General features: G+C 44.1%; 1 protein-coding gene across 1 annotated transcript in view; it reads right to left on the reverse strand.

The window, feature by feature from the left end:
- si:dkey-112m2.1 (transmembrane protein 132D) overlaps positions 1-26,663 on the reverse strand; it is a 121,080-nt gene that overhangs the window by 2,934 nt on the left and 91,483 nt on the right. Inside the window, exons 5-8 of the mRNA XM_061262071.1 lie at positions 23,989-24,132; positions 11,219-11,427; positions 8,027-8,330; positions 4,203-4,394 (exon numbers count right to left, since the gene is read on the reverse strand). Of these exons, the coding sequence (XP_061118055.1) occupies positions 4,203-4,394; positions 8,027-8,330; positions 11,219-11,427; positions 23,989-24,132 (849 nt within the window). The remainder of the gene's footprint in view (positions 1-4,202; positions 4,395-8,026; positions 8,331-11,218; positions 11,428-23,988; positions 24,133-26,663) is intronic.

Below are 26,663 nucleotides of genomic sequence, written 5' to 3' on the forward strand. Positions count from 1 at the left end.
ATAATGTCACCCCCCTCCACTGGCTTCCTGTCATGGCTTGCATCAAATTCAAAACATTGGTGCTAGCCTTCCAAGGAGTTGAGGGGTCAGCCCCAGCCTACTTCCAAAAGATCATCAGACCCTACACCCCTGCCAGACCTCTTCGTTCAGCCTCCACAGGACGCCTGGCGCCTCCCCCTCTCCACACTTCCACCTCCCGCTCATGACTACTGCCTGTCCTGGCTCCACGGTGGTGGAACGAACTCCCATGGAGGTCAGAACAGCAGAATATTTTACCACTTTCAAGCACAGACTGAAGACACACCTCTTCCAGCTGCACCTCATCCCTTCCTCCCTGCCTCCATGTAAATCTTAACTGTTGTCTTTACTTGTGTTATTTACTTGTGTCATTAGGATACAGACTACTGAAACCTCACACATACATACTATTGAAATCTCACACAGACACTGTTAGAACCTCACATAAACACTTTTGAAACCTCACACAAACACAACTGAACTGAAACCTCACAAACACTATTGAAACCGCACCGACATACTACAGCAACCTCACACATATACCATTATTGCTAAATATTTAAATAGAACGTGTTTACCTGTGTATGTGAGAGATTTCAGTTCAGATTTCAGTGTGTGAAAAGTATTTCAGTTTTAAAGGAAGTTATTTCAGTGTAAACGGAAGTAGATATACTTGCAGGACTTTTCTTCCTTTTGGTGACAGCTGAAATTCGAATCAACAATAGACATTGCCAGTAACATTAAAGGGACGAATAATGATAGTATCAACCAAGCTGCAGCTTTATTCAGCAGTATTTTATACTCTCCCAATGCAAGCCACAGCCACAGCACAACCATGAACAACGGTGTCACAGAGAACACAACCAGCACGTTAGCTACCCAACCCCGCACACCAGAGTTACGTATACGGAAAAAATCTACAGAAAAATCTACAGAAATAAAGTAGAAGATTATTTAATTATTCTTTAGTTATTTCAAGTAATCACTGATGTTATTCATGTTATGTTTACGGCCACTTTCATATTAGAAAGCAAACAAGAAATCCATAAGGGAAAATGTTGCATGGTCTGGCACCAACAATCATGCCATGGTCAAAAGATCACAGGTGTACACCTACTTCCTAAAAAAATGAGTGTCGATACACACACATATACACACACACACCAAAAGTCCTGTCATGATATTTTCCTCACAAGAATCAATAAAGGAGAAAAACTAAACTGAAATCAGTGGACAGGGGAATGTACAAAGCAGAGAGATACTGATAATGACAGAGCCTCACAAACTGTGATTTACTTTCATTTCACGCGGGGAAAATGGACGCCACAAAGCAGGAACCCCCGATCCTTTCATCCTGCGGCTGCATTCTAATGCAAATAAGACTAAGTGAAGCACATGCGGAAACCAAGCCAATGTATGGCAGTGATTATTCAATTTGCCCACTGATAGGGGAGAGTGATAAACCCATGTGTCTTCACAGGGTGCGTGCTGGTATGCCTCGGCGATTACAGGCCTCCAGAATATTCGGTCAGTTTAGTGGAGAACTTATTTATTCATATTAGCCATTTGCACTTTCCGTCTTTGCACATTTCATCTTACGGATCGTATACAATTTATGCAATGAAGTGCAATGTTACTATTATTGTTAATATAATATTACTTTCATAATACAATACAATGATATTGCACTGGAATATTATGACGGCACTTTTCAACTACTATTTGCACTACCGGGTCAGATGTTACTCCTGTTTCGTTGTCCCATCGGCAATGATAATAAAGTTGATTATGATTCTGATTCAGTGGAGATTTCCGCATTAAAAAAGGCTGCTGTTAATGTTAATGCAGTCTGGATGTGCTGATGCAGTTGAAGTGGAGCGTGTTGATGAATTCCACTGTTTGGATGGAATTCACTCCAGGTCAGGCTGTGTGTTTATTAATAGAAGCATGGTCAGTAGATAATGTCCGAACCACACTTGCATTATGTTTATTATGTTATTATATTAGGTTCTGTCCGTATTAATAATGTACCTGTCCACAGAGGAGACAGCACCTGCACTAGCACACACACGTTAGCGCCACACATTATTAATACAGACCATGTCTAATATAACACCATTATACACTGTATTAGGCATTTACTATACATATTTGTTTTACATTTATTGGTCTTCTGCTGCTGTAGCCCATCCACTTCAATGTTCAACGTGCTGCTTTTCCGCATACCACTGTTGTTACACAGAGTTATTTCAGTTACTGTCGCCTTCCTATCAGCTTGGAGCAGTCATTCTTCTCTGACCTTCTGACATTTGGTCTGAAAAACAGCTGAGCCTCTTGACCAGGGGTCGGCAACCCTGGTCCTGGAGAGCCGCAGGGTGTGCTGGCTTTTGTCGTTACTCAGCACTTAACTGATTGATTAAAGCAGTGGATTACACAGTTAACTCGCCTCACCTGGTTTCTTGGGTATGAATCAGTTGCTGGTATTAAGGCGAAAACAAAAACCAGCACACCCTGCGGCTCTCCAGGACCAGGGTTGCCGACCCCTGCTCTTGACTGTGTATGCATGCTTTTATACTTTGAGCTGCTGCTACATCATTGGCTGATTAGGTATTTGCATTATTTTTTTACATTATTATTACATGTTATTTAGCTGATACTTTTATCCAAAGTGACTTATAGTTGATTAGACTAAGCAGGGGACAATCCCTCCTGGCACAATGTGGGGGTTAAGGGCCTTGCTCAAGGGCTGTGCAGATCTTCTCGTGGCTACACCAGGGCTTGTGTATCATAGCCAGTTAGCCACAGGCTGCCACTTAATGAGCCGGTGAAAAGGTCTAGCTAATAAAGTGGTCAGTGAGTGTATAAACGCCCATAGCTTTGCTCTCTCAAACTCCTGGCTATGGGAGCACTGGGGCAGGGTTCAGTCCACAGGGACAGTTCTGGGTGATGGGCAGCCTACAGTCAGCCTGCAGAAGGTGGGCAGCCTGGGCTCACCTCTGGGGCTCACCTCCAGAGCAGGATAAACATAGCACCGCTCGTTAGCTACATATGCTAACATGCACATCCCCACCACCCAACTCCCCTGTAGGCCCACGGTACTCTCCTTCCCTCAGTGATGCCCAGAAGGCAGCAGGCTCAGCTCGGCCAACCACAGATTATGTGCACATACTTCTTCGCAGGCAGCTTTTCTATAATGTGTTTTTATCAAATCTATCTGGATCTATGTTACTGAGCTAGCTATTTAGCTAAGCCCGTCACGATTCGTTTTGTAGTTCTAAGAGCATCCAGGCTTCAATGGCAGGAGGAAAGCACCTTGATCTCCCCTGTAGACAGTTAACGATGGTCTGGCATTTAAAACTGGGGACTAAGGAGAGAGTGGGGACCAGGTAAACAGAAAATACTACTTTCATATGCTCACAGACACACACACAAATACACAGATGGATACATGCAAATGGTATGTGTTTACATATGTTCATTGATGAATGCAATTACAGTTTGTGCATTTCAAATATCTAAATATTTAAAACCAGTTGATATCTCTAAATAATAGATGCTAAGATATCGTATTCATAAACGGACTGCAGACATTCAGTCCTCTAATCCACAAGCACAGTGATATTGCAGCTTCTTTATAAAGCAGTAGATTTACTACGGGGATTAAATGCAAATGAAAGATAGATGGCTTTAAAAGCCAGAATCTCAGAAGTCTTTGTGAAGAGCTACTTTCAATGATCGCTCTTCCACAAAATAGAGATTTTTTTGGAATCTTGGAAGCTTACTTTTTTTATTATAACTACTGTTAAAAAAATCCAAATCCAATTCTTTGTCATATTCCTATTTCCCAGTGCAAATAGTGTGGTCATCCCTTTACTGGGTCCAGTACGAATGGGTCCAATATCCCCTGAAGGGGTCCTAGGCTAGACCTACGGGGGGGGGGGGGGGGATAAAACCTCAGAATGGTTTGTCCCCACGAGGCCGAAGCCCAGTTTGGGAGTCGATCTCTTCGTTCCAGACCAGATGGTGTGCAATGGTAAATAAATGGTCAATAAATGCATTTATACAGGGCCTTTATCTAAAGTGCTGTACAATTGATGCTTCTCATTCACACACCAATGGCGATTGGTTGCCATGCACAGCACCAACCAGCTCGTCAGGAGCGTTTAGGGGTAAGAGGCGGTTACCTGCTTGGGGTTGTGCAGCAGCTCCTGTGTGGTCGCCGTGGCGACGATGGCCCTGTTGCTCCCGGGGCTGAGCTGCAGAGAGAGGGAGAGGCTGGAGACCAGCTGCACCCCGAGCTCTGTGATGGACACCCTGTCATCCAGAACCTTCACCGTCCTTTCACCCAGAACCGCGTCTGAGAGAGGAGACAGCACCTACACCCACACACAGCACAGACAGGGGGCGCCACACTTTATTAATACAGACACACCTGCTCCAGAGCCACACTTTATTAATACAGACACACCTGCACCCACACACAGCACAGACAGGGGGCGCCACACTTTATTAATACAGGCACCTGCCCCAGAGCCACACTTTATTAATACAGACACACCTGCACCCACACACAGCACAGACAGGGGGCGGGAAACTTTATTAATACAGACACACCTGCACTCACGCCACACATTATTAATACACACACCTGCACAAGCACACACATACACACACACACACAGACAGGGGGTGGCACACTTTATTAATACAGACACACCTGCCCCAGAGCCACAATTTATTAATACAGACACACCTGCACCCACACACAGCACAGACAGGGGGCGCCACACTTTATTAATACAGACAGACCTGGACACAGACACACAGGCACAGACAGGGGGCGGGAAACTTTATTAATACAGACACACCTGCACTCACGCCACACATTATTAATACACACACCTGCACAAGCACACACATACACACACACACACACACACACAGGGGGCGGCACACTTTATTAATACAGACACACCCGCACCAGCACCACACACTATTAATAGAGACACCTGCACCAGCACACAGGCACAGACAGGGGGCTCCACATGTTAATACAGTTAGCACCTGCACCAGCACACACACACACACACACACACACACACACACACACACACACATACACACAGAAGCACAGACAGATAAGGCTTTGCTCACAGAAAGAGCATGATATGTGATGGGACAAGCTCCTTCACAGTTCAACTAATGAAATGCCTCACTCTCATGTTCGCAAGTCCGTTCCCTCATAATTATCTATCAGTTACAATTCACCCTCTGCTAAAAAACAGCCAAAAACAGCTTCTTCGCAAAAATTCAAATACAACCCACAAAAGAATAATGTCATTCGGTCCTGCTCCAGCCAATCAAAAATGAGCTGGTCTCTTCTGAGACTTGGGATGAGGAGTGGTTATAGATAGAGGACAGAGTCAACCAATCAAACCAGCTGTTACAAATGGAATGGTCTGGAAATATATTTGTGGTGGCATATATGACGTGCGTTCAAGACGGCAAACATTCTTGTCGAACTATGTTTGCAGCAAACAGATACTGTTGAACAATTTTAAATTCTATTACACCAATGCACACTGGGGCTGGTGTCAAACAAAGCTCTTGTTCTCAAAAACTACCCATTGTAAAACTGTCAACTTAGCATGGAAATGCTCAAAAGACTTTCAGCTTGCCAGAAATAAATTACTAAAAATACATTTTAGTCACCGCCATAGTCACACCCCTTCTCGGGGGTAGGCATAACACAGCACAAATTAGCTATATCTTTTGACAACACAATCCAATTTTTAAAATGTATTTAATTTATTTCCGACAAGCTGAAAGTCTTTTGAGAATTTCCATACTAAGTTGACAGTTTTACGATGAGTAGTTTTTGAGAACGAGAGCTTAGCCACGTGTATTGACACTATATCTGCCCGAACCAGATACTTTGATTCAATAAGTCATTCCCTTTCCGGTTGACATTTCTGTTGTGTTTTCTGGTTTTTGTCGATGTGTTTCTGATTTGGTATTTTGCTTCCAAACTTGTTTTGCTTTGTTTTGTTTTGTTTTGCTCTCACATTTGCAGGTCATCAGGACCGCCCCCCACCCCACCGCCACCAGTAGATTAGGAGTACCTTCAGCCCTTGAAAATAGAATCAATTCAAATGCAAGATAAGATGAAAAAATGTCACTTGAAAGCTAGAATCTCAGTAGACTTTCAATAGAGCTACTTTCCATGATATAATCTCCTCTTCCACAAAATCAAAAAATGTAATCCCGCTTCCCCCCTTCATATTCTTTCAAATACAAATCCCGCTGTTTTCCACAGAGATCAGGAGCTTGTCTCTCGGGCCATGGTTGACTTTCGCTCCGAACGATCAGCCAATTTGGTCTCCGTCTCAAAGTGAGTGCCGTTCTCATCCGTCTTTCTCTCCCTCCCCGTAAACGTCCTGACAGAAGCACTGCCTGTTTTCCAGCATGCACAACTCCCCCGGTCCCTTCATCTCCATCTCAAACACTGCCGGATTTTAGCAGGAGGTAAAGAACGTAAAAACGATAAACCTATTGCTGAAGTCGCGCATGGAGACAGGCCTTAAAATCGACATTCGTGACCTGCAATGACCTGATTTTGGTTCGCCCCGGTATATTTCGATACAAGACATTCTTCTAAATATTCTGGAAAAAAAGAATGTCATTAACTGGTTTATTGGATGGCAGGCCATCTCATAATTGAGCCTGCGGGCATGAAGTGAACCGTTTTTGCTTGATTGGGGTCATTGTGCTTGAGTGCTATTTAAAATTTCAAGACACAGTTCAGAGAAAGCTTATTCTGCATAAAATGATGGATTATTTCTGAATGATCGTGTTCTTGGCTTTTGCAAAACTTCAGCCAATAGTATTGGGGGGAGGGGGGGCGGTTGTTATTGGATTTTAATGACTTTTTAATCTTTAACCACCTGGTCGAATCAAGCTGTTGTTTGTTCTCACAGCGTGGGTAAAATCCATAGGCAATTTCTCTATTAAGCGGAACTTAATATGGTAGTAATGCGGAGGTCGATACTCCAGACAGACTCAGACAAGCCAAGAGAAGAGAAGGCTTTAATTTTCACACCGTGATTTGATGGCCGGTTTCTGTTTCTTCCTCCCAGTTGGGCGGGAAATAACCACCTGACGAGCTTTGGCTGACTTCAGCAGGGACAGACCAGCAGGGGGTTGGAGAGGTGGGCGGGTGGAAGTCTGCTCTTTGTATCAGGACGTACTCACACTGATGTTATTCAACAATTCTTAACTCATCTGGAGGGGGCAGACAAATGAAAGGGTCCTGTGGCATGTTTTCTCTCTCTTTTGCTTGCTCTCCTCCAGGGAAGTGGAGGTGGTGATGGTGGCTGGCTGTCGGGGGAAACGTGTGGCTAAATCCAGCCGCATGTGAGATGCTGTCTGAGACGCTTTGAGAATCGAGACCGTACAGACTGTTAATGTACACCTGTGTGGTGAGCACCTTTAGATGTACACCTGTATTGTGTGTACCTGTACATTTGTACATGTGTGGTGTTTACCTGTAGATGTGTACATGTGTGGTGTTTACCTGTAGATGTGTACCAGTCTGGTTTGTACCTGTAGATGCGTACATGTGTGGTGTTTACCTGTCTATGTACACCTGTTTGGTGTTTACCTGTCTATGTACACCTGTGTGGTGAGCACCTTTAGATGTACTCTTGTGTGATGTTTTCCTGTAGATGTGTACCTGCGTGGTGTTTACCTGTAGATGTACTATTGTGTGGTGTTTACCTGTAGATGTACTCTTGTGTGGTGTTTACCTGTAAATGTACTATTGTGTGGTGTTTACCTGTAGATGTACTCTTGTGTGGTGTTTACCTGTAAATGTACTCTTGTGTGGTGTGTACCTGTAGATGTACTCTTGTATGGTGTGTACCTGTACATGTACTCTTGTATGGTGTGTACCTGTACATGTACTCTTGTGTGGTGTGTGTCTGTAGATGTACTATTGTGCATTGTGTACCTGTAAGGAGGTCTCCCCCTTCTGCAGGCCCATCAGAACCTGGCCATCCCGTAGCTGGGCGGTTTGGGGTTCCCGGACCCTGAGGCCGTCCCACACCAGCTCTGTGACGTCCACCTGCCAGTCGCTGCCCAACAGGAAGTCTGTTTGGCCACGCCCGTCCGTCGGCTCGGCCACAAAGTGCGTCAGGACTCGCACCATGGCGCCCTGGTACTGTGGCACGCACCCCTGGCCACGCCTGCCTCCTTCTTCTTCATCGTATTCTCCTTCTTCATCATCATGGTCGCTGTCCCTGTTCTGCAGGGACCTAGAAACAAACACAGCCTGGATTGTAATGGCAATACTAATACAACAAGAACAAATGCAGATAAAACTATAATAAAGTATAATACAGAGCCTAGTTCCATCACTAAACTGACTCCTAAATATAACCTCAATACAGACAAGGACAAGCACAAGGAAATTTGTTGTTTTCCCAATAGTGGGAAATATTTTTGACTATCCAAATACAAATTGAACCCTGGCACTAACCCTAACTCTCACTGCTGAACATGTAGTCTTGCTCTAATCTTGCTCCAGCCCTAAAACTAAACTAAACTAAATGATAACCCTGCTTCCAAAAACTTTAGAATACCACTTATGTTCTCCACTTTTCCAAGTTCTGGCTTACTCTTTGGCCTGCTACAGTAGATGTCCACAGTAATATGTTCCAGACTCTTGAACACGAGAGCAAATGAACAAAGTGCATGCTAGCTACAAACAGCCCTTAGGAGTGATCAGGGGACTCACAGCATACGACCACCAGCCAATCTGGTCACTGTAGAGTCCAGTTACCGGGCAGAAACGAGACTCACAGCACGCAGCGAGTTTAATGAGCCATGGTGCCCCGAGGCACTGAACACGAGGAGGTCGCGGTTCAGTTCAGACTCTGCGCCGCCCACCCACTCAACAAGGGGAAAGGTTAGCGCTACGCTGCCATGAACTGGACCTCTGCAGTGTGACAAGTGGCATCAGTGAACGGGGAGAACGAGGCGATCCTGAGACTGACATAAGTGACGACAGAGAGGCTAAAACTACAATTCACACATGGAACTTTGCTTGGGGAGATGGTTCACTGGCAATTATGTCCACATCAGGGACGTTAACAATTAATTGCAGATCAATTATGCTTCATTAAACATTCACACATTTGACCATAATGATTAAAATGATTACTGTAATAAGATTTTTTGGGGCCTGCCTAATGTTTCACCCCTCTTTCAGAAAAAAACCACAATTATTTAAATTGTCAATTGTAAGTTGTCTCTATATTTAAACCAACTATTACAGGCTTGGGCATCTACATCTGGGCACTGGTGCCAACAGATAGTCAGTATCATGCTATAGGCATGTAGCCGAATACAGTGAGGGAGAACTATCCCACATTGGTTGCTGTTCTGAATAGGGACCCGTCATAGTTCAAACTAGCTAGCATTGCTATTTTATTATAATTTACATTGAATTCATTCACTGTTGTTTCCTAAAGACCCACAAAGGTATTTTGGCAACATAACCCAAATAAGACTTGATAGTGGTTACAGACAAATGATCCAGCTCATTAGCCTGAGCCTTGTTCCCAAACATCTTCCTCTGTCTTGTTAAATCCCCTGTTAAGGAACCATGTCTACTATGTTATGATCCATAACCACTAAAAGTATCTCAAGGTTAGTTAGCTGACCACAATCAAATGAACTATGCCATTTAGTGGTCTTGTGTAATTAGCTGTTGCTAGCCACAGGCTCCTTGGCAATAAATTAAAGTGCAAATCCATATTACTAAATCTGTTTGCTGTGCAGTAAGCCGCAAAGCAGCCTTTTGGCATTGTGAAAATTGCACTGTTTTGAATACATTACAAGATTTTGTTTCTAATTTGAAGACCTATAACTGACCACTTTATTGATTTCCTATGGAAACTCTGCCTAAGCAATGTTTACTGCTGTGTTCCATTTGCCTTCCTTATGCCCTTGGAGAGTTGAAATAATGAGCTACTGTATCAGTGGGATTAAGTTACAAATAAAGTTTTGCAACTGCAACATTTTATTTTTTCATTTATTATTACACACATGAAAATCGTGGTCTGTACTGGTTTAATAGACAATGTAAGTGTAGCAGTTAGAATGGAGACACGTTACATTCTCTGCACCAAGTTGATTACACTGCTATTTTGTCAAAATTTAAGACCTATCTAAATAAATATTGCTCTTTGTTTTTATATGGTGGCCGACATTTTGGCATAATGCCTTTTGAACGTGAGTAAAAAGAAACCCACTCACAAAGCCAAGGCAAGAACCTCTTGCATCACTCACGTTTTTATTGGTGAGCGATATAGTTTAAATCTAATCATTTAAGTCATAATTCTCCACAATGACTACTGATTATTTGTTTGTTAAAATTAAAATGTGTCCCTAGTTCCCATGAAAGTTAGGATTAGTATCAGGGCTTGAACACACTGGCGTTCTGTGACTTTTTTGTGGGGTTACGATAATATGAACAGGAACGGTGCATTGCCAAACAGCCAGACTGCTAAGAACAAACCCGCTAAATGACAAGTGGAGTAATACGCAGACTAAATTTTAAACTGCCACGTAACTTCCACTACAGTTTGTTGTCAGTGTAATATGTTAGGTGCCAAGGTTCAGTATTAAGTATCATAGAAAAGCCAGAACTTAGAATGGACAATAAAATGTGTGCTTTACTCAGCCGGTGGAGTAAGCCAAGTAATGAAAACTTGGGGGATTGCTCTTAAAGGGCAGGTCAGGACAGACATTTTGTGTTTGCATTTTAGGCATTCTGTGGGCGCTGTTATCCGGAGAGACTCACAGAGCTCGCATTCTTTTACAGAAAATCAGTTTAATACAGCACAATATTTACTGGAGCAATGCATTTTAAATACTGCGCACCAGGAATACAACCGCAATGCCCTGACTGGGAGGGGAACCCGCAACCCTGCTGGAAAAAACAGCTCAAGCTAGGTTTTTAACGGATGGAAGCAGGTTGACCAGTTCAGACCAGCTCCCAGCGTAAGCTATGTTTTGAAACAGCTCCCACAAGCAAGCAGCACTAGCAGGTTGACCAGCTCATACCCAGCTTATGACCAGCTTGACCAGCTCCATTTTCAAGCTGGAAGTTACAGCAGTTCCCCAGACCATCACGCACCTCTGGTCGCCGGGGGCAACGGGCACCCTCCAGCCCTTGATCTGGCTGAGCTCGGGGTCGGACACCTCGATCTGCAGGGGGAGGCGGGGCGCCCACACGCTCATCTCCAGCTGGGAGCTCAGGGGGCCGTAGGTGAAGTTCACCGCCACCCTCACCCTCCCTCGCGTCTCCTTCCCGTTCACAAACACGTAGTCGCACCTCTCCGACACCTGCATGGGGAGTGGGGCGGGGTTGGGTTGGGTTGGGTCGGTCAGAGAATGGGGAGAGATAATGATGGTATTATTTTTGTATAAAAGTATAGCTATTATGTGCATATAACCAATTTATTTATGACACTAATCTTTGGCAAATATGTCAGTTATAACCTTAAAATTCCAAAGTCTCAAAATATCAAGCCCTCAGAGAATTATGTATATCTAACACTGAATAAAATCTGTCTTAGATATAAATAAATGTTAATATTACTGCATGATATTAGTGGAGTCAGATAGTGATGGTGGTTCCGCCAGTGGAATAAATGTGACACTCATCTGCAGGTGCGGCCTGTCCACTCAAGTGTGACATCAACATGGACACCTTCGATGTGCTGCTCTTGAGATTTGTGATTTAAAATGATTAAAAGTTCTGACAACTGACACACCAAAAGCCGAGAAACATAAACACACATACACACAGTACAAAGTAGAGGGAGAGAGTACTTATTTATGCTATATAGGCAAAAACAACCACAAAAGAACTGGACACCATCTGGTGAGGCAACCTGATTTCAAGGGCACCTACTGTGCCTTTGTGCTAGTGGTTTGGCTAGCCATGGACCATATCGTCTTGGTTGGTTGATTGATGCCATTCCACCTCATATTAGCTCAGGCCCAGACTGCCGGCTGCCATTCTCTCGCTACACAAGGAGCCTCGGCCGGTCAAAGGGCTTCAGAAGGGAAGCCAGCAGACACATTCCACACGAGCCTTGGAATTTGTGCCAGATCCAGCTTCAACGCTTCCTCTGTGTGTGCTGAAGAGGAACAGCTTGCGGGCGATGAAAACGGGTCGAAAACATCGAAGACCACTGACGCGTCCATCCGTCCTTTGTGCTTTCTGACAATGGTTTGAAAAATGTATGTATAAAGAAGGGAGGTGTTACTGATTTGCCTTCAGTACATTTTGGCCCTGCTGAAAACAGCTCCAGCTTGGTTTTGAAACAGATGGTACCTGGTTGACCAGTTCAGACCAGCACCCAGCTGAACATGGTCAAACCATGTTTTGACACAGCTCATACCCAGCTAGACCTGCTTCATGACCAGCATTGCTATGCTGGTTGGCCAGCTCATACCCAGCTAGAGCAGTTTACGACCAGCCTGACCTGCTCAATTTACGAGCTGGTCCAGCTGACAGAGCTGGACGTTACGGCAGGGAGACTACACAGTGCAAGGAGGAGTCCTCTTTCATCTGTGTACAGTCCCGCCAGAAGAGATTGAGACTCGCCCAGCATCTGGCCTGCCTTCCAAGGCCTCGATAAGTAATTCTCTCGGAAGTCCGACCATCTGCAGCAGTCCGAAATGGAAGCGGGGCCTCCTGCGAGAGTCTCTTCTCTCCGTTTCTCTGTTTCAGAGCGAAGGGCCGGGCATCAGAGGAAAATAAGCCGTCTTTCCAGAGTCTCCGGCATGTCTCTGGCCGGTTCCCGGAGGCTCGGATCATTCGGCAGCCGAGCGGTCGGAGGGAGCTGCCGCCTCTCGCAGGAACGCGAGCGGCAGAAGACGCTTTTAGTCGCGCTGCCCCACAGGACCCTGGGCCTTTGAAATCTCCGATAAGCGGAAGCAGAGCCACGTCAGAGGCTTTCAGTAGGACCAGGCCGCCCGCACGGTTTTCAGAAGAGTAACTTTGAAGCGTCTTGCATATTCAAACTACTGTGTACTACTGTGTGGGTGCGTTGAGCAACAGTCTCCATGATATTGCACACAATACAATGAAAAACCACATTAAAAAATGTATGTGCAGATTCCCAAATCTGAGCTATTTTTTATAGGTTTTAAAAACACATTATCCATCTACCGTATATGTCATTCTCATAAACAGAAGAGCTTCATGCCCATCCCCTGTACCCCAATACTGCATTTTCACATTCAAAGGTTAGAGGCCTCTTTGTATTCTGCTTGTTTTTCATTCAGATTTCTTTGACCTTAGAACATCCAAAGGGAGATGGAGAAATAATTAATCAGGTCTTATTTCTTTATATTATACCTTTTTATTACGAAACTGAAGAAAGAACTGCTAGTAGCACAGAGAGGGAAGGTCTGCTTTCTATAAACAAGTCTTTAAAAGGACGTTTATGCATTTCATCGTTCAGCGAAGAAATGTTTCAACCAGGTCAGGCCTGAGAGGGTGGAAACAAATGAAAATCTCAATTAGCAAAATGTAAAAACCCGTATTAACATTAATGAGTTAATATATGAAAAATATAAGAAAATTACCCCTCAGTCCTGCAATGCAATGGAAAGCGAAACTTCAGAAAAAGAAACAGCCCTTTTCTTGGTTGTTAAGTGAAAAGTGATTGAGCCTAAAAGAAAATCGATGTGTTAATGAAGGGAGTTGAGGCCAGGTTGACGCTCTGCTCCCTGGACCGTGAACACGTCAGTTGGCAGGTGATGAATGGGCATTGCGCATTCAGCTACGCAGCTACGCGGGCGGAAGAATGGCACGATTCAGGAACCACACTTCTTCAGTTCAATTCACACACCTCAGGTAAATTGGGTTGGACTCAAATTCTCCATTGAAGGTACGTTGATGGCTGTTTGAATGGGCAGTAAATAAATACGTTTCTTATATTGCTGACGCTTTAATTTAAAGCGACTTATAGTTGATTAGACTTCCCCAGGAGCAATATGGGGTTAACCCTTGTGTCGTCTTAGCATTCTGTATACTCCCCTTGTCCTAAGGGTAAAAAATGACTGCCTTCACTAAACCCCTAAAATAAGGCATCATTATTGCATTTTAAACCCCAAATCTATTTTGCATGAAGAAACAACCTGTCACTCATCACAAACTTTCTCATCAAATTTCAAGTTGAAAAAACATCATTTAGGGGGTTTTCTCTGCTGTTAAACATAGTGACCCTTAAGACAACACAAGGGTTAAGAGCCCAACAGCTGGGCAGACCTTACCACGGCTACTCCGGGCCTCAAACCACCCACCTTCCAGCTCCCAGTCAAGTACGTCTGCCACGAGCCTACAAGCTGCCCCTTAAGTAAACCTTAAGTAAAGCCCCAAAGCCACGGCTAACACGGAGGCTGCAGCTGTAATCATTTTAGTGATGATTCTCCAGCTGTAGCCTCTATCTGCCATCCAGTAGCTGTCCGGCTGACTCTCCCCGCACATTAATCAGGTGTGCGGCGAGGGTCTAATGAGGACTTCCCTCCCCGTCACATTAGGGCCCAGCCGGCAGGGGCGGGGAGCGGTTGATATGACAGACGGGGTTACAGGAGCATGCAGACGGGCACGTCGGCGCGTTGAACACAGATTCGCTTTGGCAGAAGTAATTAACCAGCCCATAGCCTGCATCAGCCCTGCTCAGTCACTTCGGGGAGGATCCTGCCTCGTTCCGCTAACGCTAAGCGCTAAGACGGGAGCCCCCCTCCCTCTGGCGTCACTCTCTCTGTCTTTCTCCCTCCCTCTCTCTCAAATTCAAAATGCTTTAGTGGCATGAGATACATTTGTAGATTTTGCAGAAGTGTACATATAGAAGGGAATATGACTACAAACAGCATGAAAAACAAACAAATGACAAACGACAACAATGCAAACACTATGGAAATGACCACAGTGAGTAGGTTACTCTCTCTCTCTCTTTCTCACTTCAGTTCAGCTGGCACCTGAGGTCCTGATCCCAGCATGCACTATGTCTGAGCAGAGAGCTCCCCTGAGCTCCTGATCCCAGCATGCACTATGTCTGAGCACACGGCTCTCCTGAGGTCCTGATCCCAGCATGCACTATGTCTGAGCAGAGAGCTCTCCTGAGCTCCTGATCCCAGCATGCACTATGTCTGAGCACACAGCTCTCCTGAGCTCGTGATCCCAGCATGCACTATGTCTGAGCACACAGCTCTCCTGAGCTCCTGATCCCAGCATGCACTATGTCTGAGCAGACAGCTCTCCTGAGCTCCTGAACCCAGCATGTACTAAGTCTGCAGACAGCACTTCCGTCCTGTAAAGATAAACTGCTGCCACTGGGACAAGCCCTTTGCTCTGTGTCTACACAGGAGCTGACCTATAGCCCTGACATGCATGTGTCTGTGAGTCTGAGTGCATATGTGTTTTTGTGCGTGTGCATGTGGATCTGTATGTGTATGTGTGCATGTGTGTACATGTGTGTGTGTATGTGCATGCATATGCATGTATGTGTGTGTGCATGTGTACACGTGTGTGTGTGTGTGTAAGTGTGTGTGTGCATGTGCGCGTGTACGTTCTTGTACAGTGTGTGTGCAATAAAAACCACCCTGGCGTCTCTTGGGTGCGCAGGTTGGTGGTTTATGGGTTGATGGATTATGGGGAGTGCATGCACAGTGAATCTCCAGGGATCTTCAGGATTTAATGTCGGTGCACTAAGCACTGGGGATGGGGGTGTGGGGGATTCATGCATGGGGGCACAGTGGGGTGGGGGGGGGTGAATCTGCCCAAACAACTGCACTGCAGACCTAAGAAATTAAAACCAAACATATAGCACGAGGCCGGGAGGTACGCATGTGTGGAATTAATTTGAGAGCTGGGACCTTGTCCCATGGGCAGATTACAGCAGGGGGGTGACAACCCAGCCGCACCAAATTACACGTAAAATATCACCGTGGAGACGCCGTGGGCGTGGACAGAGGTTTCCATGGTTGGAGACTAATCTGAATTCAGCTGTGGGGGTAGTGTGGGAGGAACCGTAATGAAAGAATCCTGTCCCGTCGTGCCCCGTGCGTTCATCTTCGGAATAATAACAAAAAAACGATTAAAAACACAAAAACACCACATTACCTCAAGAGACCGCACATCACCAGTCAAGGATACACATTCAGAATGGACCGCACGCTGACTTGCTTACGTACTGCACTTTACCTGACTCCATTCAATCGGAAAGATAAAAGGCAGAGAGTAAGAGGCAGTTGGAAAACATTTCCCATGGTGCCATCCTTTGGCGTCTCTCAGACATCCAGCCCGTATTTATCTTATCTGCCACCGCTTCAGAGGTGTTAACCCTTCTCTTTCATGCGTGCTCCTGCCCTTCCCTCTTTTCTTCTCTTCCTTCTCTTTAAAGGTGTGCTTGTGGCAGGTGGACAGAGTGGTGTTGGCGGAGCTCACTGTTTCATAAACAACGATGTTCTCTCTTTGAGCGGACTGTTTTGTTGTTGCTGCTTGTTGTTATCGGTGGCTGGTTTTGTTTAGCGCTTTCCTGGTTTTTGTTTGTGGTTATTCATTTGGTATTTTCATCATGGTGCGGAGCAGGATTTGTAGTTCTCTGAACGTAGTCGCCCATCAGGAGCAATGGGCTGAAGGGGCGTCACACAAGCTAAAATTCATGGCAGGCACAATTATTATATTAGGTCTGGTGGTCCTCCCCCAGGAAAAATTCGAAAATAATGATGGAATTCCCTGTAATTTATGAGTTTGACTCAAAGATATTGGGGACTTGTTGTCTTACAATAAATCTTGTTTATTTTTATTTTTTTCCCAAAATGCTTTGCTGGGCTTGTTATATTTTAGGCCTTTGTTTCTTTTAAACTGAGTCAATTTTTTAAGTGAATGTCGCATATTGTAATTTGTGAGAAATAGATTCACAAAGGTAAGTCTCATAACATAACATAAGGTAATGGCAAGAACAGGCCATTCAGCCCAGCAATGTTTGCCTTTTCCTACCCCTAAGTGTACCTACTGCCTAGTTTGCCTAAAAGCTAAATCTTATCTCTTCAGCTATGAACTACAAGTGTGCAGAGATGGGGCTAATGAGGACTTCCCTCCCTGTCACATTATCAAGTTTGTTGATCAGTTTCCGGAATCGCTCTTTGCTGACAACATGGTGACCGTGTCTTTGGCTAAATGATATGAGACAGCCTTGGTCATCACCTTATGGCCCTGATGCCTTCTAATATGGTGCAACACTTGCAAAAGCACCGACAGTTGCTGCTGTTTGTTTGGCTGGTTTGGGCCACGGGGCCCGGAATTAGATAGATAAGGTAGATCACTGCATTTATATAGCGCATTTTGAGACATTCAAATCGCTTTACAGCGATGAGGAAGAAACTCGCCGCAACCACTACCAATGTGCGGCGGCCACCTGGGTGATTGACCTCCCGGCTTCGACCGCTACCTGTTTGCGGACCTCGCTCCGCCTTCTCCTCATTACACTCTGATTAAAGCCTGCCGTTAACTACATCCTTGAGTCTGCGAGTTGTTCCAACCGGTTCTCCCCATAACAGAGATTACATATGTTCCAACAGTGAGACACTGCCAATCAATTCCAGTGTGACTGTGAGAAAGGAGAATTTGGAGGGTTCAGTTCTCATTCAACAGCTAAGGAGAATATTTTGCTGTTGTGGCGCAAAAAAAAGCACATGTTCAAAATGTTCATCAGTAAGACTGTTTCATTTTGGAGTAAGAACATTGCCCACATAGCCTAATTGACTGTGGCAGTGACACAGCTCTTTTGAAGTTTATTGATGCACTCGATAGCTCACAGAAAATGTGACCAAATGAATAATTTAGCAGCACACTAAAGTACAGATTGGCCATAATATTCAATAGAACATTACACTCTTTCAAACCACCATTTTGAGAAATAAGCCTTTTTCAGTTTTGCATACATCCGCAGCACAAAATCCACTTCTTCACTTGGTAACATGTGGATTGTGCTTTATTCTATCAGTATGTTCATTTTGTATTATGGTTCTAGTTCGACATAAGGTTGTTTATGTTATGTTTTGGTATGCTATGGTGTGTAATGGGTCTGCTTTCATTCATTGATTTTATAATGCTTCACGTACACTCGTTGTTCCTCTATTCTTAACCAAGACTGCGCTGTTGCCCATGTAACTCTGGTAAGGGCCCATACTTATCTGTCATTGTAAGTCACACTAGGTAAGTGTGGTGAACAATTAGGGAGAAGTAAGTCACTCACTGCCTGCTAAAGGAATGGAATAGCACTCTATCCGAACCCAATATCCCATTGCCCAGGTAATGCTTTGCAAACAGATTTAGTTTCTGTCTTCCCAATGTTGACCAATTACATGGTATTTGGATGATAATCAGAAGCGTGAAATTAGCAGGAAAGGTGAGGAACAGCAGTAACTTTTTGCAGAACTTAAAACAAACATTTTAATGGATTTCTCAGCACAGTAACAGCCCCCCCTCCCTGCCGCCCGACCCCCCGGTAAACAGTCTGTCAGCAGAAACAGGAATAGAGCATAAAGTTACTGTGTGTAAGTGTATAAAAACACTGTGTGTAAGTGTATAAAACACTGTCTATAAGTGTATAAAACACTGTGTATACGTGTATAAAAACACTGTGTATGAGTTTATAGAACACTGTGTACAAGTGTAATAAAACACTGTGTATACGTGTATAAAAACATTGTGTATGAGTTTATAAAACACTGTGTATAAGTGTAATAAAACACTGTGTATTAGTGTAATAAAAGACTGTGTATTAGTGTAATAAAACACTGTCTACAAGTGTAATAAAACACTGTGTATTAGTGTATAAAACACTGTGTATTAGTGTAATAAAAGACTGTATTAGCGTAATAAAAGACTGTGTATTAGTGTATAAAAGACTGTGTATTAGTGTATAAAACACTGTGTATAAGTGTATGAAAACACTGTGTATTAGTGTATAAAACACTGTGTATTAGTGTAATAAAAGACTGTATTAGCGTAATAAAACACTGTGTATTAGTGTATAAAACACTGTGTATAAGTGTATGAAAACACAGTGTATTAGTGTATAAAACACAGTGTATAAGTGTATAAAACACTGTGGATACGTGTATAAAGTACTGCCTCCTGTTTGGACCATGTTATGCATGCAGCCCTCCTGGGGGGAGGCTCTGTTTGGCCATGCAGTCAGCGGAGTGAGCCGCCTGGGGGAGAAAGCAGCTGCACACGGCCAGACCCAGAACTCTGACCCTGGAAGAGAAGTCCTGGAGGCTCGGGGCCAGATGTCAGCGCGAGGCGAACCGGAAAAACGGAACGGGGACGGGGACGGGGACGGGGACGGGGGGTGGGGGGTGTGGGAGGGTGAGCCGGGTTCAGCGGCCTCCTTGGATAATCTTCCTTCCGCCGGAGCGGCGGAGGCGTCCCTCGCCACAGAGCTACGAGCAGAGCTTCCTCACCCGGGGCATGAATAATGGAGGCTGGGTAATGTTCCGTAATGTTCCGTTGGTAACGGCGTTAGAGGGACGCGTCAAGCCAAGTGTGAGCGAACGGGGGAAACGCGGCAGAAAAAAAGCACAACGCGGGTCTAGGGCACAACGCAGGGCACCCGCTGATGATGACAGACATTAACAGATGAGCACGCTGGAGGTTCACGTTGTGCCAGGGACACGTGCTCAGGGGCGGGCTGATGCCTGAAGCAGAGAGAAGCTGAAGCGCATGGAAGTGTCAGCAGCTGCCCAAACTCAGCAGGAGGCCAAGGAGTTTTCAATTTAACTGATGTGGTGAGGATACAAACTCTGTCTCTCTCTCACACATCCACAAACATACGGTTACACACATATACTCACACGCACGCAGCCACATACAAACACACATGCTCACACATGCACAAACACACCCACAACCACAAGGTGACACACATACACGCACACGCATACACTTGTAAACACACGCGCACACATACAAACACACACATGCACTCACACACACTCTCTCTCACACACATGCAGGAACACACTCACAAACACACGCACATGCAGCAACACACACACACATTCACACACACTCACAAACAAAGTTACACACACATACACACACACCCACCCACATACAAACACACACACCAGCACACACACACCCACATACAAACACAAACACACGCACTCATACACACCCATATGCAGGAACACACACTCACACACATACACACACATGCAGTAACACACAATGTACCCACATGGGTACATACATACATTAGATGCTTCTGTAAAGTTTATTGTTGCATCTTGCGCTACATAAATAGTGCCGCAGTGCGTTAAGGAGTGCTTAATTTAAAGCAAATACACGTCCATACAGGTCTGCAGTTTTGTGCAGAAATGCATATTGTATGTGCCGTGTGTTTTCTCATGTGGGGTGAGGGCAGAAAGCAGAAGTCGTTTCTGTGGAAGAAATGTAATTATAATGTTACGCAATGAATAAAGGATGAGTTTATGAGCATGCTCAGATCCATTATTCAGACTGTCTCTCTGTGAGTCTATTTTTACTTGCCCTCTGACCCTTGGACACAAAATCTCATTCACATTAATATCCCAGACAAACATCAACAGTCCCTTTTCACGAAGCATGAAGCAGTGAAGCAGGGACTGTCTGTAGGTTTCAGCTCTCGAGATCCTTTGTCACATTTCAGGTCTGTCTTGCCTTGTTTTATGTTTTATCATTTGTCTTAGTCACGTATTGTCTTATCATGTATTATGTTAGTCTAGGTTCGTCATGTTGTTTCGTTTGTTTCTTGTTACAATTTATTTTCTTGTCATGTCTAGTTATGTTTCGTTACTATTATTTTACCTTGTTATGTTGAGTGGTTATCGTCTTAGTTCGTTTAGTGTTATGTTTTGATTTATGTTTATTGTTACGCTGACTGGTCGTTGTTTAAACATACACTTTTACATGTCTTTCCGCAAACCTTGCGTTTCCGGCTTTCTCTCTCTCTCTTTCTGTCACTCACACCCTAATTGTTTCCATTTGTCTATTTACTAAAACTACTAACGCTAGATCAGGATTGGGTAAAACTAACAAACTAATCATGTGTTTATGTTACCTTACGTTTCTCGTGCATGTCATTTACTAATTTACTAATGCTAGGGCAGGATAGGTTTATAACGATTACTAATTACCTTGTTAAACTTGTCATCCATCGCACCTGTTTTCCATTCCCTTGCTGCTCTCTAACTAATTGTCTACACCTGTCTACACCTGAATTTATAGCCCAGTCGCACTTCTGTTCTTTGCGAAATTGTCTGCCTCTTGTACGTTAAAGCAACTCTTGAGCATTGCTGTCATTGATTACTCGTTAAGATCCAAGCCTGCCTACCGACCATTGTTTATTGATTTCTGTTTCGTTGACCATCGTTTGTTTTTGACCACGTCCTCGCCTACCGTTTTTGTACCTTTGCCTCGCTGATTGTTTTATGGTTTCGACTTCCGCATCGCCCTCGACTACGACCCTGCCTGCCGTCTGCCTGTATTTCTGCCCCGCTGACAGCTCTCCTGCTACCGGACCTTCCTGCATGTCTACCGACTACGAGCTTGCCTCTTCCCTCGGCACCGTGCTTTTTGTTTGTTTATTGTTTGTTTGGCTGGATCTACGTGTATGGACTTTGCTTGTTTTGACTACGCTCCTGGGATTCGTCCCGAATAAAGCCCTGACGGGACTTTATCTAACTATTGTTTCTGAGTCGTGCATTTTGGGTCCAACCCCCATGCACCCGTCTCATCCTTCTCGTCTCTAGGCTAGGTTTTTGCCCCCTCTCACTTCTCCAGTGAACTACATTACCCATCAACCTCCACAAACACCACCTTTAGCTTGGCAGGGTGGGGGACAGGGGAAAAACTCTCCTCAATGGCTATTTGGTCATGTACAACTCAGGACTACAAACCAGCTGCCAGATATTACACAGCAGATAGATTTAAGAAGTCCCTTGTGTAGCATTATCCATATTCATGGTTAACAGCACACAGCAGGGGTGGCCCGTGGATAATTAAACCCATGGGGGATAGGGATAAAGTTGATTTCATTGAGCTCGGAGATCTAGACTGCGATTAATTTGAGCCAGGTAAACTTGAGGGGGTCGTAGACTACTACAGATGGGAATTTTACATATAATATCACAGTTTTATTTCAGGGATGTAAGAAAAACTTTCAACAATAAAAATAATTCCAGGTCATATTCAAAGCAGAATTTAACAAAGCTGTGTCACAAAATTTCTGTAAAATAAGTAAGTGTTTAAAAAGATGATGATTTCAGTAAAAGGTAACACATTCAGTGTCCCATCCGGTAATATTTTATGCTTTAAAAAAATATTTATTGTATTGTGTATATTGGCTGAGAAAAACCTGAAACATATCTTCAAGAGAGTAAAAATGAATAATTAATTTCCTTAAAATTATGACTGTCACTGAATTGTCACTTTCCTTAAAATTATAAACACGAGAAAGCATTGTTTTCTGTTAACTTCGTCTCAGTAAGGCTGTTCTGGAAATATGAATTTAATCTCATCGTGACCATTTTAAAGATATTGTTGTTGGCTTAGATTCTCCCACTATTTAAATGACCTCAGACACTGTATATGTCAATGCTGAATATGTTTATAGGCAGTGTTTAAGAAACTGATCAGTTTCGACAAGTGCTGCTGAATCCCAAAATCTGTGTTCCGAGTCATGACAGTGGTAACCCACAGCTTTTGAGGACCCACAGTTTTAATACCAACAGCCAATTCAATGCATAATTGCACACATCCATTCACTTTGGCAGTAGTGGCTGAGACAACAGTGAGACAGTAGCTTATGATTACACTGTAACCCAAATGTATCACAGTCGTTCAGGGCCAGGAACTGCTGGTTTTCTACTCTCCCGTTACCTGGGACTGGGAGTGAAGACAATCTGGCCAATCAGCAGCCCTAATTGTTCAGTAAGTTGCCGAGGTGAAAATAAAACCAGGGCCAGATTAAAATTTTAGAAGCTCATTTAGGCGGGTTCTGGTCAGTCAGGCATGTTTCATATGAACCCTGGAATGGCATGCTCCGTGCCTCACCAGGACTTTTATTAACAGTTATTAATGTCTATTAACAGCTATTAACAGCTATTGATTACTATGATCAGCTATTCATGTGTATTAACAGTTATTAACAGCTATTAATGTCTACTAACAGTTATTAACAGCTATTAACCACTATTAACAGCTATTTGTGTATATTAACCACTATTAACAGCTATTCACCACTATTAACAGCTATTAATGTCTATTAACTGTTATTAACAGCTATTAAAGTCTACAGCATGAAAGCAGTGTTAGGACCAACATGGGGAAAAATAGCAGCATGACACACATCCGCCCATCCCTTGACCCCCCTAATGTGTTAAAGTACACACTCTTCCAGTGCTTCCACAGTTCAGCAAATGGACATTTCCTAATCTCAAAATGCTGGGTCTTTAACTCTAAAGCCAAGCTCTATCATATGGTCATTAACAGTCTACATCCTGTTCAAGCATGTAGATGCTGCACCCATACATTTCTGTTTTTAATATCTGTTCCAGAGCTAACTCCAGGCACAATGAAATGTCCAACTTAACTGGCACCAGTGTACTCCTTGAGAGTTGATTTAACACTGAATATGTTATTGTGCAAATGGCTTTCATCCCATTATCACAGCTGTTTTCGAGCTGCATTGTTTTCAGTTGCGATTGTTACATCAGCCTCACACCGTTCAGTGAAGAACGTTGTAACCACATATTTATGATCTTAGACCTTCATTCATGATTTTACTCGTCATATCCGGTCTGTTATGAGACGTGACCGTGTCGAGGCCTCACCTTGATGACGTCTTCATCGGCGGAGCGGCAGGAGACCGACTCGGTCACGTCCGTCACCACGCTATCCGGCGCCACCGTCACCACCTTCACCGGCACGGCAACCGTCCGCCCAGTCAGCATGGCCGTGTTCAGGATCTCCGTGTCCTGGCAGGGGTCAAAGGGCACATAGCGCGATGAGGGCTCGATGCGGTACAGACCAAGCAACGCGTAGCCGAATGAGGTGAGCTATAAGGCATTGTAGTGGCCACTACCCGGGGGGGGTGGGGGTGGAGGGGGTGCTCAGGGTTAGGATTAAAAGGTACATTTGCGTCCCAGAGCACAATTCCTCCTCCCCCATTGCCTCATTTAGCGTCATCCGATAATTATGCGAAAATATAAGCGTTGTGTTCCGTGGGAAATCATTTTATGAACAGCTTGGAAAAATACCAGTCAAACTCTACCTTAGCCTTCCCTCCTGATTTCCTCCGCCCCCCTTTCTGATACCCCTATCCCCCTTGTCTAACCCCCCTCCCCCCCCCAAAAAAGAAGAAAAAATAAATAAATAAATAAATTAAAAAATTGCACTTATGACGACTCTATGTTTAGAACAGCACTTCCAACATATTTTCCTAGTTATGGATGTGATGCTTTGACTTGTGGAAGAACTTATGCACTTGTAAGTCGCTTTGGATTAAAAGCGTCTGCCAAATTACGAAAATGTAAAATGAAATAACTTGGTTTCCCTGCTTTTCAATTCTGAGGGTAGTGTGTGGCAAACCAAAGGGTACGAATTTCCACGTTTAAGTACAGTATTTACTGTACATGGTTTTTACCTAGGTTGTCTTGGGGGGTTTTGTGTTGTTGCTTAAATTGGACATTGATAGATAATTCAGAAATACACCTAGTAGCTTTTACTTTTCAATTTTCTTTTCTCTGCTTTTCTTTATTTTGTGTTACCCAATGCCTATTGCTTTCTTTCTCAAGCCCATAGGCGACATCGCTGAATACTGAACACAAGTGTATCAGCAGTTAAAACACCTCACTTAACTAACATAACGTAAGCTACTTAACCTACATTTATTTGATTGAATTTATTAATCATTATCCAAGATATCAATTATCAACTAAATTGCCAAATTAGGCAGAGCAACCTGTTGGATCAACCTTTATCAAAATTCACAGCCCACAACCAGGTTAAAATTAGGAAATGTAACGGTCACAAAATAAAGGCATGAAAGGAAATACGACAGCTTGTTTCCTCACAAAATGAGTCCCAAGGAATCCAAAAGATTCCAATATGAGTATTGAGATATATATATATATATATATATATATATATATATATATACACTTTTGGTAATAGCAATGGCTATTAATTAAAAGTTTGTGACCACTATGCAGAGAGACTAGAGCAGCCAGTAATTCATTAAAGTTATGAAGACAGCAGTGACGCTTCCATTTTATTCTCGTATGGGCTGATCTAGGCCCCCCAAAATAGTGGCTGTAGGTGAATGAACCATTTGTCAGACGTGGAATCTTAATAGTATGAAAGGTGAAGTTTGCTAGGCTACCCACATTCAGACAAACACACACACACACGTACACACACGTACACACACAAACACACACACACACACACACACAGCATGGTTGACCCCCCAGGTTATCTGCAGACCCCTGTGAGCTGGTCATATGTTTCCTATGGTCAAATGGTGAAGGAGGAATTAGTCCTCCGACAAGCTATCCCACATTCTGCTCTCAGCGGTTTCTGTGCTTTGCTTGCATCCCCTTAAGGCTGCCCTGGTGTAGACACACAGTAAACTATTATACATTTTAAGCTCCTTGGTATGAAAGGTTTGTAAGGTATCACAATCTCTGGGCTCTTTCCAATCGCTTATGCTTCACCACTTTTTTCTTTCCCTTGTTCCTTTTCCTGCTCCACCCATCATGAGAGGCTAGAAAAAGGCGAGAAAAAGAAGTGAAGATGGGGAAATCGCGAAAATGTGAATTAGGCAAATGGAATGTCCGAGCACCCTCAAACGTCAGTTCGAAGCCATGTCAGTTACAGACAAGGCAGATGGAGCGAGGTGGACCCACAGGTCTATCGTTTTAACGTCAAGCTTTCTAGAAAAATACAAAGGACGTGCTCATGTTTCCTTGGTCAAAGGAATGTAAATTCTACTTCTAGTTCCTAGAAGGAACACTTAACCAGTCGAAATGACCTTAAAGATGACGGACCTTGATCAATTACCGGGTCCGGGGCGAGGAAAAGAAAAAAACAGGCGGAAAATAAGCGATTGAATTGAGCCAACACAACAATGTCGTTCTGAACGAAGGCAGGCGAGGAAGAGGAGTGTGTGTGTGGGGGGGGGGGGGGGTCATTCCCTCCACGACACTGATGAGCCTCATTAGGATGAAAAGGCTGATAATTAAGGTACAGGCGTTAGCGGGGAGCATGTGGTCCCCAGGCACGGGTGTGAGCGGGGGAGCCTCATTTGTTCAACCATCCCCCCGCCCCCCCCCTGCGGATCGTGCCTCATTCTCAGCATAACAGTTGGACTTGCCTCATTACAGACGAGAGGCAATGAAAAGATCCAGCCTGCCTTTTGAGCAACACGTGCAGATCTCTCTCCCTCTCTCTCTCCCTCACTTCATTTTCCTTTTTTTAAACTCGCGTCTCAATTCTTTTTCCAGAA

The sequence above is a fragment of the Conger conger genome, chromosome 12 (assembly GCF_963514075.1).
Source record: "Conger conger chromosome 12, fConCon1.1, whole genome shotgun sequence".
NCBI lineage: Eukaryota > Metazoa > Chordata > Actinopteri > Anguilliformes > Congridae > Conger > Conger conger.